The 13,257-nt window shown below is 52.3% G+C and overlaps 1 protein-coding gene across 4 annotated transcripts in view; it reads right to left on the bottom strand.

The window, feature by feature from the left end:
* The window catches only part of TBC1D9B (TBC1 domain family member 9B), a 188,980-nt gene that overhangs the window by 137,314 nt on the left and 38,409 nt on the right, over positions 1 to 13,257 (bottom strand). For all 4 annotated transcript variants that reach the window (XM_075344376.1, XM_075344377.1, XM_075344379.1 and 1 more), the window contains exons 5-6: positions 3,396 to 3,654; positions 3,086 to 3,293 (exon numbers count right to left, since the gene is read on the bottom strand). In XM_075344376.1, the coding sequence (XP_075200491.1) occupies positions 3,086 to 3,293; positions 3,396 to 3,654 (467 nt within the window). The remainder of the gene's footprint in view (positions 1 to 3,085; positions 3,294 to 3,395; positions 3,655 to 13,257) is intronic.

The raw sequence follows: 13,257 nt of genomic DNA, 5'->3' as shown, positions 1-13,257 counted from the left end.
GGAATTCCCCTTCGACCATGGATGCAATAATGGACCTTAGGGACTCCATTCTGAAGCTCCGTACGTGCACATGTTTGTTTAGGTGTTTGAGGTCCAGAATGGGTCGAATTGACCCATCCGTTTTGGGGACCACAAAGAGGTTGGAATAAAAACCCCGAACTTCTCTTCGTCTGGGACAGGTATTATCACTCCTGCTGTTTGGAGCGAGTGGATTGCTGAGAAAAAAGCTTTGCATCGTTTTCGAGTCTTTGGGGGGTTTGAGAGAAAGAACCGACTCGGGGGGGTAAATTCTATGTGGTAACCGGAAGACACAAGGTCTCGTACCCATCTGTCGTCTGAGGCGGCAGCCCAGATGTGTTGAAAGAGCCGCAGTCGACCTCCTACAATGAGTGTGTCTTCCGGGGCGCCGAAGGAGTCATGAGGGGGGAAAACGTCGTGGCCGAGTCTCTTTAGTCCTGGACTGTTTCGGTCTAGACTGCCATGACAAAGTGGGTTTCGGGGAGAGCAGAGAAGGTCGGTCCCTGCGTAGTCCGCGGCTGGTGGCGGGGCAGCACGGGATGTCGACCAACCAAATGAGTTCCGAAAGGAGCGGAACGAGGACTGTGGACGTCTGGTGAAGGATGTCCTGGACTTCAGCTGGGGGAGGGAGGTACTCTTTCCTCCCATGGCGTCAGAAATGACCTTGTCCAGACGTTCGCCAAACAATCGGTCTGGAAAAAAAGGAAGGCCTGTGAGAGACTTCTTGGAGGCAGAGTCCGCTCGCCATTGTCGGAGCCAGAGAGCTCTACGGATGGCTATGGTATTTGAGGCGGCAAACGCTGCGCAGGTAGCAGCGTCCATGGAGGCCTGCATGAGGTACTCCACCGCAGCAGCAATTGGAGCTGTTACCTCTGTGAAGGTATGAGTGAACTGGGATTCCTCAAGCGAAGTGTTAAGGGATTCTGCCCAGACCGAGATCGCCTTTGCGACCCACACAGAGGCAAAGGAGGGCGAGAGGGAGGAACCCGCAGCCTCAAAAGCAGAGCGGGCGAGGTGCTCCACCTGTCTGTCTGTCGGGTCCTTGATGGAGGAACCAACGGGTAAAGACAGGAGCGTCTTTGTGGTAAGGCGGGAAACCGGGGGGGGGGGGGTCGACCGAGGGCGGATCGGCCCAGCCCTTAGGGGCAGGTGAGGCAAAAGGGTACCGGGACTCCATGAGTTTTCAGTTACCGAAGCGCCTGTCAGGCTTCTCCCTTTGCTTTGTGAGGATATCCTGAAACACTGGGTGATCAGCGAAAACCTTTTGGGGTTTCCTTGCCCTCTTAAAGGAGACCGCATGGTCAGTGGTAGTGGATGGGGGATCCTCCACATGCAGAGTTTGGTTGATTGCTGGTATAAGGGAGTCTATTGCAGTTTGATCATCTGGGGAGGTTGAAACCAAGGAATCATCTTGGTACAAACAGCATTCTCCCTCCTCCAGCTCTTCAGAAGCCGTGGAGCATATGGGAGAGCCTGCCCTGTGTGCTCCCGAGGGAGAGCCATGGGGGCCATGAGAGAGTGCTGGGGACACCCTGCCGTGTGCGGTTTTCCTGATCCCTGCAACCGGTGAAGCATGGGACCGGATTACCTCAGAAGAATCCTCCATAGGGGTATCCTCAGGCTGCGTTCCGTCCAGGGGCCCAGAAGGGTGAGGGGCTAAAGGGGCACAGGAGTATGCCAGGAGGGGCAGCAATGATCTGCAGAGCTACAAGTGAAGCAGTGGGAAGCAAGGATTGTATTTGCTTCGGTGTACCTCACCAGAATCAGCCGATGGCCCTGCGTCCTCAGGAAGGAGTCTCTGTGGAGATCTTCGCGCGGTTTCCGGGGGAAGGGGGGCGGGGCTTATCGCGGCCCACGGGGGGGGGGGGGGGCTTAACGCTAAAAGAGTGCCAAGAAGAAGTCAGTTTGCCCCCCCTGCTGTCGGCAGTAAAAAAACGGCGGGAAGGGAGCCTCTGACAGTTTTTCTCACCCTCCCTCCAGTCAGCACACAGCTACCAGTAGATTATCTCTGCAGGAGTCCCTGCAATCAGCAAGGGACTCCCCCCTCCTCCAGCCAGCACGCAGCTAGAGAGAATAAACACTGAGTTTATGAGCCCTGGGAGCCCTCCCCCCGTCACCATTAGATTATCTCTGCAGGATTCCCTGCAATCAGCAAGGGAGTTTCCCCTCCTCCAGCCAGCACGCAGCTATGGTGGGAATAAAGACTGTAAATTCAGCAGTCCTGGGAGCCTTCCCTGCTCAGTCTTTCTCCCTTTGTCTGGGAAACGAGTCAGGGGGGGATCTCACCTTAATACTGCCTCAGTCCAGGCAGTGGAATAGCAGAGTCAGCCTGCTGTGTCCGGCCACACAGGTGCAATGTATCAACTCAGAGCCTGCAAAGAGGGGCTGAGGAATTGTGCCTCTGCCCTGGGCTGTGGAAAAGCGGTGTCTGTGGGACCCGTCGTCCAGTAAAAGGCAGCCCAGGATCCAGCGTCGCAGGAGGGGGTACGTGGAGGCAACACTCCGCATTCCCGCCCGTTGATGGTATTGGGAGATCGGTCCCTAAGGGAAACCGTCGCCCTCAAAAAATAAAACCTTGAAAGGATGTGCCTCCTACAGACACTAAGCTAAAAACTGAGGTTGCCTGGCCCGGCCAGGGGGTGTATACTGCAGAGGAGGAGCTAATGCTTTTTGCATCTATTTAGTGTCCTCCTATGGATAGGCAGCATAACACCCATGGTCCGGTGTCCCCCAAAGAGGCGTCAGAGAAAAGACTATTTGCAATAGAAAAATTGGCCAACAGCATAGCGCCAAGTCTCAGGAGATACGCAGGTGGCTCCTATAGCTATACAAAGTTGTAGCATAGCTGTTGACCAAACAACATGTCTCTGCACTGCAATTTTGTAAGGCTTTACTATATTTCACAAGGGGTCTGTTTTATGTGTACAATCTGCAGTATAGTGTACTGACTGAGCTAGGAGACTATATAACGTATATGTTATATTACCACGAGAAAATTAACTCCTTCCACCCCCCCCAGCCCCAACATCACAGGACTGAAGACAAGACCCCCTACCCTCTCACTCACCTCCCGGAGGGGTATGATTAGGTGACAAGCCTCCTCTTCCTTACTGGCAAAGCAGATGTAGTTATTGGAAACAAACATTTGACCGGGGATATGCATCTTGGCAAAAGGTGTCCAGAGTGTGCAGTCCGTGTGTCCATCCAACCTTTCATCCTTTGGAAGTCGAAATGTGGCGCGATACTGTTCATTCTTCGCCCTAGCATCCAGGTCTCTAAAAAGATGAGAAACATGCAAGAAATGCGAAAATAAGGCAGATGTGTACTCACATGGGTCATTTATATATACACAGCAACTGGTCACAGAAAACACACACCTCTTCAGAGCAGAGATGTTTTTGAGAGGGCGTGTAGGTTTGGGCAGGTTACGATCCTCCAGGAAGCCCTCGTTGTCCAGAAGCTGTCTCATGGCGATGTTGGCGAGCTGTTCCATGAGCTTGAAAGTCTCGCTGATGTTGAGGAACATGGAGAAAAAATATTCACTGTCCCGGGTGCTGACCTTGATGCATTCAGGGAAGAGCAGAGTCGCGTTCTTCTCAAGCTGAGTCACATCAAGCCACTGGATGATCAACGTCACTACGAGGAGTAAAGAAAAGAAAAGCGCAAATCATTAGAACTTCTCTGCCTTAAAAACCAGTCTAGAAAACTCCCGCTGAGCCAACACCAGAAAAGAAGGGAATTTTGTTACTTACCGTAAATTCCTTTTCTTCTAGCTCCTATTGGGAGACCCAGACGATTGGGTGTATAGCACTGCCTCCGGAGGCCACACAAAGCATTACACTAAAAAGTGTAAGGCCCCTCCCCTTCTGGCTATACACCCCCAGTGGGATCACTGGCTCACCAGTTTTAGTGCAAAAGCAAGAAGGAGGAAAGCCAATAACTGGTTTAAACAAATTCACTCCGAAGTAACGTCGGAGAACTGAAAACCGTTCAACATGAATAACATGTGTACCCGAAAAACAACCAAAAATCCCGAAGGACAACAGGGCGGGTGCTGGGTCTCCCAATAGGAGCTAGAAGAAAAGGAATTTACGGTAAGTAACAAAATTCCCTTCTTCTTCGGCGCTCCATTGGGAGACCCAGACGATTGGGACGTCCAAAAGCTGTCCCTGGGTGGGTAAAGAAATACCTCATGTTAGAGCTGCAAAGACAGCCCTCCCCTACGGGGAGGCAACTGCCGCCTGCAGGACCCTTCTACCTAGGCTGGCGTCCGCCGAAGCATAGGTATGCACCTGATAATGTTTGGTGAAAGTGTGCAGACTCGACCAGGTAGCTGCCTGGCACACCTGCTGAGCCGTAGCCTGGTGCCGTAATGCCTAGGGCGCACCCACGGCTCTGGTAGAATGGGCTTACAGCCCTGATGGAACCGGAAGCCCAGCAGAACAGTAGGGTTCAAGAATTGGTTCCTTGATCCATCTAGCCAGGGTGGATTTGGAAGCCTGCGACTCTTTACGCTGATTAGCGACAAGCACAGAGAGTGCATCCGAGCGGCGCAGAGGCGCCGTGCGGGAAATGTAGATTCTGAGTGCTCCCACCAGATCCAACAAATGCAAATCCATTTCATATCGATGAAATGGATGAGGCAAAAAGAAGGTAAGGAGATATCCTGATTGAGATGAAAAGGGGGATACCACCGTAGGGAGATCTCCGGAATCGGGCGCAGCACTGCCTTGCCTTGGTGAAACACCAGGAAGGAAGCTTTTGGATGACAGCGCTGCTAGCTCGGACACTCTCCTAAGAGACGTGACCGCTACCAGAAAGGCCTCTTTCTGGGAAAGTCGAGAGAGTGAAACATCTCTCAGAGGCTCGAAGGGCGGCTTCTGGAGAGCAATTAGTACCCTGTTCAGATCCCATGGGTCCAACGGCCGTTTGTACAGAGGGACAATGTGACAAACCTCCTGCAGGAACGTGTGTACCTGAGGAAGTGGTGCTAGGCGCTTCTGAAGCATACAGATAGCGCTGAGACTTGTCCTTTAAAGGGAGCCGAGTGACAACCTTTTTCCAAACCAGATTGCAGGAAGGAAGGAAAAGTAGGGAATGCAAATGGGCAGGGAGACACTCCCTGAGCAGAGCACTAAGAGAAGAATATCCTCCACATCCTGTGGTAGATCTTGGCAGACGTCGGTTTTCTAGTCTGTCTCATGGTGGCAATGACGTCCTGAGATAATCCTGAAGACGCTAGGATTCAGGACTCAAAGGCCATACCGTCAGGTTCAGGGCCGTAGAATTCAGAAGGAAAAAACGGCCCTTGGGACAAAGTCCGGCCGGGCTGGTAGTGCCCACGGTTGGTAGACCGTGAGATGCCACAGATCCGGGGACTACGACCTCCTCGGCCAGTCTGTGGCGATGAGGATGGCGCGGCGGCAAACGGACCTGATGTTGCGTAGCCCTCTGGGCAGCAGTGTCAGAGGGGGAAACACATAGGTAGCTGGAACTGCGACCAAACCTGAACTAAGGCGTCTGCCGCCAGAGCTCTTTGATCTTGATACCGTGCCATGAAAATCGGAACCTTGTTGTTGTGCCGAGACGCTATTAGGTCGACGTTCAGCATCCCCCAGCGTTGACAGATTTCCTGAAAACCGTCCGGGTGAAGATACCCTTCCCCTGCGTCCATACCCTGGCAACTGAGGAAGTCTGCTTCCCAGTTATCTGCGCCCGGGATGTGAACTGCGGATATGGTGGATGCTCTGTCTTCCACCCCCATCAGACTCCGCCGGACTTCCTGGGAGGCTTGCCGACTGCGTGTTCCGCCTTGGTGGAAGATGTATGCCACCGCTGTGGAGTTGTCCGACTGAATTCGGATGTGTGTGCTTTCCAGCCACGGCTGGATGGCTTGCAGGGCAAGATACACTGCCCAGATTTCCAGCACATTGATTTGAAGGATGGACTCCTCTGAAGAGAGTCCTTGACCGTCTGAGAAGGGGAACGTTCCTTCTAGGGACGTCGACTTCCCATCCCATTGGCAAAGAATGCCACATTGGAGTGGACGCAGATGAAACTGCGCGAAAGTGACTGCCTCTGCATGAGGCGTGTTAAGGAGTGTGACTGGCCGTGAAGGAGAGACTGCACCCCCGTCTGTAGTGAACGCTGTTTGTCCAGCGGAAGCTTCACTATCGCTGAGGGAGCGTGACACTCCATGCCCAGATATGTCAGCGATTGGGTCGGTGTCAGATTTAACCTTGAGAAGTTGATGATCCACCCGAAACTCTGGAGAGTCTCCAGCGCTACGCTCAGGCTGTGTTGGCATGCCTCTTGAGAGGGTGCCTTGACAAGTCGACCGTCCAAGGAAGGATCACCGAGTGACCCTGAGAGTGCAGGACTGCTCCCACTGCTGCCCTGAACTTGGTGAAACACCGTAGGGCTGTCGCCAGACCGAAGGGCAGGGTTACGAACTGAAGATGCTCGTCTTCAATAACGAAACGTAGCAAACGTTGGTGCTCTGGAGCAATCGGCACGTGGAGATAAGCATCCTGATGTCTATTGATGCTAGGAAATCTCCTTGAGACATTGAGGCAATGACGGAGCGGAGGGATGCCCTCCGGAACCGCCTGGCCTTCACGTGCTTGTTGAGCAGTTTTAGGTCCCCCACAATCAGATTGGAGGAAAAACCGTGTCTTGTTCCTGAAGAGGAACAGGAATTACCACTCATTCTGCCTGCAGAAGAGCATCGGCTCGGTGGGTAGGTGGGGAAGTTCTGAAGAATCGAGCCGGAGGCCGAGAACAGAACTCTATCCTGTACACGTGAGACACAATGTCTCTCACCCACCGGTCTGTGACCTGTGGCAGCTAAATGTCGCCAAGGCGAGAGAGTCTGCCACCAACCGCGGATGCGGAGAGAGAGAGCTTACAGTCATGAGGAGACCGCCTTGGAAGCGGTTCCTCTGGCTGCCTTCCTTGGGCGTGATTGAGCCCACCTGGAATCTGAGCCCCTCTGAGCCTTTTGAGCCCTTTTGGACTAGGACAATTTGGACCTGCCCGAGCCTGGGAAGGACCGAAACCTCGACTGTCTCTCACGGACAGCATTAATAGGGTAAGTCGCAATGCAGACATTGCGAGGATAAGGACACTACCTGCGGCACAGATGTACCTGTGCTCAAGACCAGCTGCGCAAGACCAGCTGACATAGCTTAGAGTGCCCATACGGCTGCGAATGCCGGAGCAACCGACACGCCGATAGCTTCATAGACAGATTTCAACCAGAGGTCCATCTGTCTGTCAATGGCATCTTTAAGTGAAGTCCCATCTCCACTGCAACTATGGATCTAGCCGCAAGCCTGGAGATTGGGGGAGCCACCTTTGGACCCTGGGTCCAGCGCCTGACCACGTCAGGGGGAAAGGGATAACATGTATCTTTAATACATTTGGAGAAACGCTTATCTGGTAAGCGTGGTAATCCTGAACTGCTTCACTGAAGTCAGCGTGGCCAGAAAAGTACTCAATGTACGCTTGAGATACTGAAATGGGATTTCTCCTGCTGGGAAGCTGACTCCTCCACTGAAGGAGCTGGGGGAGAGATATCCAACATGCCATTGCTGGACGCTATAAGATCATTCCCCATGGCGTCACCATCCGGTGTATCCGGATTGAGAGCGGTGTCAGGATCAAAGTCCTGATCAGCTACGTCTGCCTCATCATACAGAGAGTCCTCTGCTGTGACCCTGACTAGTGATGAGGCCGAGTGCCGCTCCCAGCGAGCTCGCTTAGGCTGTCTGGGACTGTCGTCCGTGTCAGAGCCTACACCTTGGCAAGATTGCCCATGGCCTGTCTGGACTGCAAGTCACTATCCCATGACAATCTATCAGCCGAAACTGCAACACCGTCCCTGTCCATGGACAGGATTCACAGGTGGTTCCTTTGGCCACCTCTAGTAGAGACCCCGGCTGACCAAGTGCTACAGAGGAGCATTGCACACAACGGGGGTCAGTGGAACTTGCCGGTGGAACAGTATCACATGCAGTAAAAGCAGCATAGAAAGCCTGTGTTGCTTTTTTGCTGCTGTAGTCTAGCCATCTAGGAGCATATAGCCGAGAATAGCGACCGTACAGTGCAATGTATAGCATACAAGCATAAAGTACAAATGAGCCCTTCAGCACATGCAATATGAGCAGCTTAGAAAGCCTGTGCCTTGGCACCCTTGCTTTTTTGCTGCTGTAGACTAGCCATCCAGGAGAATATCTCCAAGAGTAGCGACCGTACAGTGCAATGTATAGCATACAAGCATAAGTACAAATAAACACTTCAGCACATGCAATACAAGCAGCCTAGAAAAACTGTGCCTTAGCACCTTTGCTTTTTTGCTGCTGTAGTCTAGCCATTCTAGGAGAATATAGCCAAGAATAGCGACCGTACAGTGCAATGTATAGCATACAAGCATAAGTACAAATGAACACTTCAGCACATGCAATACAAGCAGCCTAGAAAAACTGTGCCTTAGCACCTTTGCTTTTTTGCTGCTGTAGTCTAGCCATTCTAGGAGAATATCGCCAAGAATAGCGACCGTACAGTGCAATGTATAGCATACAAGCATAAGTACAAATGAACACTTCAGCACATGCAATACAAGCAGCATAGAAAACCTGTGCCTTAGCACCTTAGCTGTTTTGCTGCTGTTGTGTAGCCATCTAGAAGCATATAGCCAAGAATAGCGACCGTACAGTGCAATGTATAGCATACAAGCATAAGTACAAATGAACACTTCAGCACATGCAATACAAGCAGCATAGAAAGCCTGTGCCTTAGCACCCTTGCTTTTTTGCTGCTGTTGTCTCGCCATCTAAGAGGGCATATAGCCAAAAATAGCGACCTACAGTGCAGTGTACTAAAATACAAATGGACACAACGTATATAGTGGGGTCAGCACTTCAGGTGCTGCTTACCGCCCGCCTATAGGCGGGTGTGTGGTCGCCAGAGTCCTGTGACTGGTTGCCCAGAGCTTGTCTCCGTTCTCCAGCTCGGACTGCAGGAATGGCTGCCGGCGTCCTTCTCCAGCTCGTGTGACGAGGGGCGGGCCGTGGGCGTGCCCCAGGCAAGAGCGGGAAACCGGCGTCCCACTGTGTCCAGTGAAGGGGGCTGGAGAATGCAAAGCAGACTCCAGCCCTCGGCGCTGTCTGTACAGCGTCCCGCCTCTCCCCTGACTGGCAGGGCTGGGGGCGGGAACGAAACGGAAACTAGGCCGCAAAGCCGGGGACTCGAGTAATAAGCGCGGCCGTCCTATGTGCACGGCCAGCGCGGAGTCCCCGGCGCACCACAAGTCCCAGCCGCGCCACAGTGTAAAAACACCCAGCAGCGGCCCGGCGCGGCAGTTCCCAATACATAAATTCACACAGCAAAGCTGCCGTGAATAATAGCACGAGCGCTCCGCGCTGTTGTCCCCGGCGCACTAGCACTCCCAGCAATGCTGGTGTGTGTGTGCGCGATGTGTACGGGGACACAGAGTACCTTAATGTAGCAGGGCCCTGTCCCTGACGATACTCAGCTCCATATCCAGCAGGTTCTCTGGGTCTGTGGATGGAGCCCGGTCTCAGTGCCTGGAGACCTGTAAGATCCCACTTCCTCAGAGCCCCTCAGGGGGATGGGGAAGGAAAACAGCATGTGGGCTCCAGCCTCCGTACCCGCAATGGGTACCTCAACCTTAACAAACACCGCCGACATAAAGTGGGGTGAGAAGGGAGCATGCTGGGGGCCCTAGTATGGGCCCTCTTTTCTTCCATCCGACATAGTCAGCAGCTGCTGCTGACTAAACAGTGGAGCTATGCGTGGATGTCTGACCTCCTTCGCACAAAGCAGAAAACTGGTGAGCCAGTGATCCCACTGGGGGTGTATAGCCAGAAGGGGAGGGGCCTTACACTTTTTAGTGTAATGCTTTGTGTGGCCTCCGGAGGCAGTGCTATACACCCAATCGTCTGGGTCTCCCAATGGAGCGCCGAAGAAAAGGCTCTTAAAGAAGGGAATTTTGTTTACTTACCGTAAATTCCTTTTCTTCTAGCTCCAATTGGGAGACCCAGACAATTGGGTGTATAGCTTATGCCTCCGGAGGCCACACAAAGTATTACACTAAAAGTGTAAAGCCCCTCCCCTTCAGCCTATACACCCCCCGTACTGCTACGGGCTCATCAGTTTTGGTGCAAAAGCCCGAAGGAGGAAAAAATTATAAACTGGTTTAAAGTAAATTCAATCCGAAGGAATATCGGAGAACTGAAACCATTTAACATGAACAACATGTGTTATACAAAAACAGGGGCGGGTGCTGGGTCTCCCAATTGGAGCTAGAAGAAAAGGAATTTACGGTAAGTAAACAAAATTCCCTTCTTCTTTGTCGCTCCTTATTGGGAGACCCAGACAATTGGGACGTCCAAAAGCAGTCCCTGGGTGGGTAAATAATACCTCATAATAGAGCCGTAACGGCTCCGTCCTACAGGTGGGCAACTGCCGCCTGAAGGACTCGCCTACCTAGGCTGGCATCTGCCGAAGCATAGGTATGCACCTGATAGTGCTTCGTGAAAGTGTGCAGGCTCGACCAGGTAGCTGCCTGACACACCTGCTGAGCCGTAGCCTGGTGTCGCAAGGCCCAGGACGCTCCCACGGCCCTGGTAGAATGGGCCTTCAGTTCTGAGGGAACCGGAAGCCCCGAGGAACGGTAAGCTTCGAGAATTGGTTCCTTGATCCACCGAGCCAGGGTTGACTTGGAAGCTTGTGTCCCTTTACGCTGACCAGCGACAAGGACAAAGAGTGCATCCGAGCGGCGCAGGGGCGCCGTTCGAGAAATGTAGATCTTGGCGGACGTAGGTTTCCTAGCCTGTCTCATAGTGGCAATGACCTCTTGAGATAATCCTGAAGACGCTAGGATCCAGGACTCAATGGCCACACAGTCAGGTTGAGGGCCGCAGAATTCAGATGGAAAAACGGCCCTTGAGACAGCAAATCTGGTCGGTCTGGCAGTGCCCACGGTTGGCCGACCGTGAGATGCCACAGATCTGGGTGCCACGACCTCCTCGGCCAGTCTGGTGCGACGAGGATGACGCGGCGGCAGTCGGCCCTGATCTTGCGTAACACTCTGGGCAACAGTGCCAGAGGAGGAAACACATAAGGAAGCCGAAACTGCGACCAATCCTGAACTAAGGCGTCTGCCGCCAGAGCTCTGTGATCTTGAGATCGAGCCATGAATGTTGGGACCTTGTTGTTGTGCCGTGACGCCATTAGGTCGACGTCCGGCATCCCCCAGCGGCAACAGATCTCCTGAAACACGTCCGGGTGAAGGGACCATTCCCCTGCGTCCAGGCCCTGGCGACTGAGAAAGTCTGCTTCCCAGTTTTCTACGCCCGGGATGTGAACTGCGGATATGGTGGATGCTGTGGCTTCCACCCACAGCAGAATCCGCCGGACTTCCTGGAAGGCTTGCCGACTGCGTGTCCCACCTTGGTGGTTGATGTAAGCCACCGCTGTGGAGTTGTCCGACTGAATTCGGATCTGCTTGCCTTCCAGCCACTGCTGGAACGCTTTTAGGGCAAGATACACTGCCCTGATCTCCAGAACATTGATCTGAAGTGAGGACTCTTGCTGAGTCCACGTACCCTGAGCCCTGTGGTGGAGAAAAACTGCTCCCCACCCTGACAGACTCGCGTCCGTCGTGATGACCTCCTTCGCACAAAGCATAAAAACTGATAAGCCCGTAGCAGTACGGGGGGTGTATAGGCTGAAGGGGAGGGGCTTTACACTTTTAGTGTAATACTTTGTGTGGCCTCCGGAGGCATAAGCTATACACCCAATTGTCTGGGTCTCCCAATAAGGAGCGACAAAGAAATAGCGAGGACTGCTGGCTGCATCTTCTTCATGCAACTTGCTCTTTGGGCTAATTGAGGTTTCGACTTTCTGATTTTTCAATTTGCGCAAATTCTGCAGCCAAGGACAAGCAACAGTCTTCAAGAACAGAAACTGAGGACACAGGGGAGACGTTTTGCAAGATCAAGAACAAGTTAAGTTAACCTGAATTGAAGTTCTTCAGTCTCAAGTCCAATACCACACACAGCCGGTGGACAGGTGTGGTGCGGTATTTTTCTTGAACCACTTTCTGACTTGCATAGTGCGTGTAGATCACACACTTGGGCGTGGTGTATATAGCAGGCTCAGGAGCTGAGGCCGCACCATACCTGTATTATACAGGCAAAACCTACATGCTCCAAATGCTGTTCTAAAATGCCTTGATTGACAATAGAATTCAAGGGGTTAACATGCGGGATCCTGGCTGCTACTGGTTAGCGCCCAAGGTCCCTATGGAGGCAATGTCAGTACTGTGAAACCCAACAGCAGGGGTCTAACACAAGACTGATTTTACCTATACAGTGTGTCCACCCATATCCTGTCCACCACCATTAACTTGAGAACGGCGTCAGCTATAGGTATAGAAGTGGTGTCTAGGTATAGGTAAAGTAGCCATGCACTACGCAATGAAACCACCTATAGCGCCACCTGCTGGAAAACAACGGAGTTAGCATTTTTATCTTGAAAACTGAACGCGATAGAGAAAAAAAGTGAATTACAAATTTGTAGGGCATCATCAATTCAATACGAAGCGACACCTTGCATACAGAAATGCTATGATATGAAACCCATGACCCCCCAAAACATTGAATGCTGGTCACGCATATGGCGCTCATTTAACTTTGATGCTCAAAGTGGCCCCCATCAGCTGCAATGCACATCTGGCCTCTGCACAGCATACTGTATCTTGCTGCACGTTGTGCAATATGGTAGGTGACACGTTTGCACAAGCATCTGTGATACGTCGTCGTAGGTCCTGCAATGTTGGTGGAGGGGTCGCATACACCTGCTGTATGATGTGACCTCACAGAAAGAAGTCCAATGGGGTCAGGTCAGGTGAGTGTGGAGGCCACTCAACGCAGCCACCATACCCAATGACTTGTAGGAAGGTCTCCATGAGGTATCGCTTCACGTCCGCAGCCTTGTGAGTTTTACACGTTCTAATCATAGCACTTCTGTATACAAGGTGTCGATTCGTATGGAATTGATGATGCACTTTAACTTTGTAATTACAATTTTTTTTTCTCTATCTCGCTCCGTTTTCGAGATAAAAATGCAAACACCGTTGTTTTCCACCAGGTGGTGCTATAGATGGTTTCATTGCATAGCGCATGGATACTTTACTATACCTAGACACCACTT

Source organism: Anomaloglossus baeobatrachus, chromosome 4 (genome assembly GCF_048569485.1).
Source record: "Anomaloglossus baeobatrachus isolate aAnoBae1 chromosome 4, aAnoBae1.hap1, whole genome shotgun sequence".
Classification (NCBI taxonomy): domain Eukaryota; kingdom Metazoa; phylum Chordata; class Amphibia; order Anura; family Aromobatidae; genus Anomaloglossus; species Anomaloglossus baeobatrachus.
The sequence above is the reverse complement of the archived record's forward strand: the minus strand, read 5'-3'. Positions and strand labels throughout refer to the sequence as shown.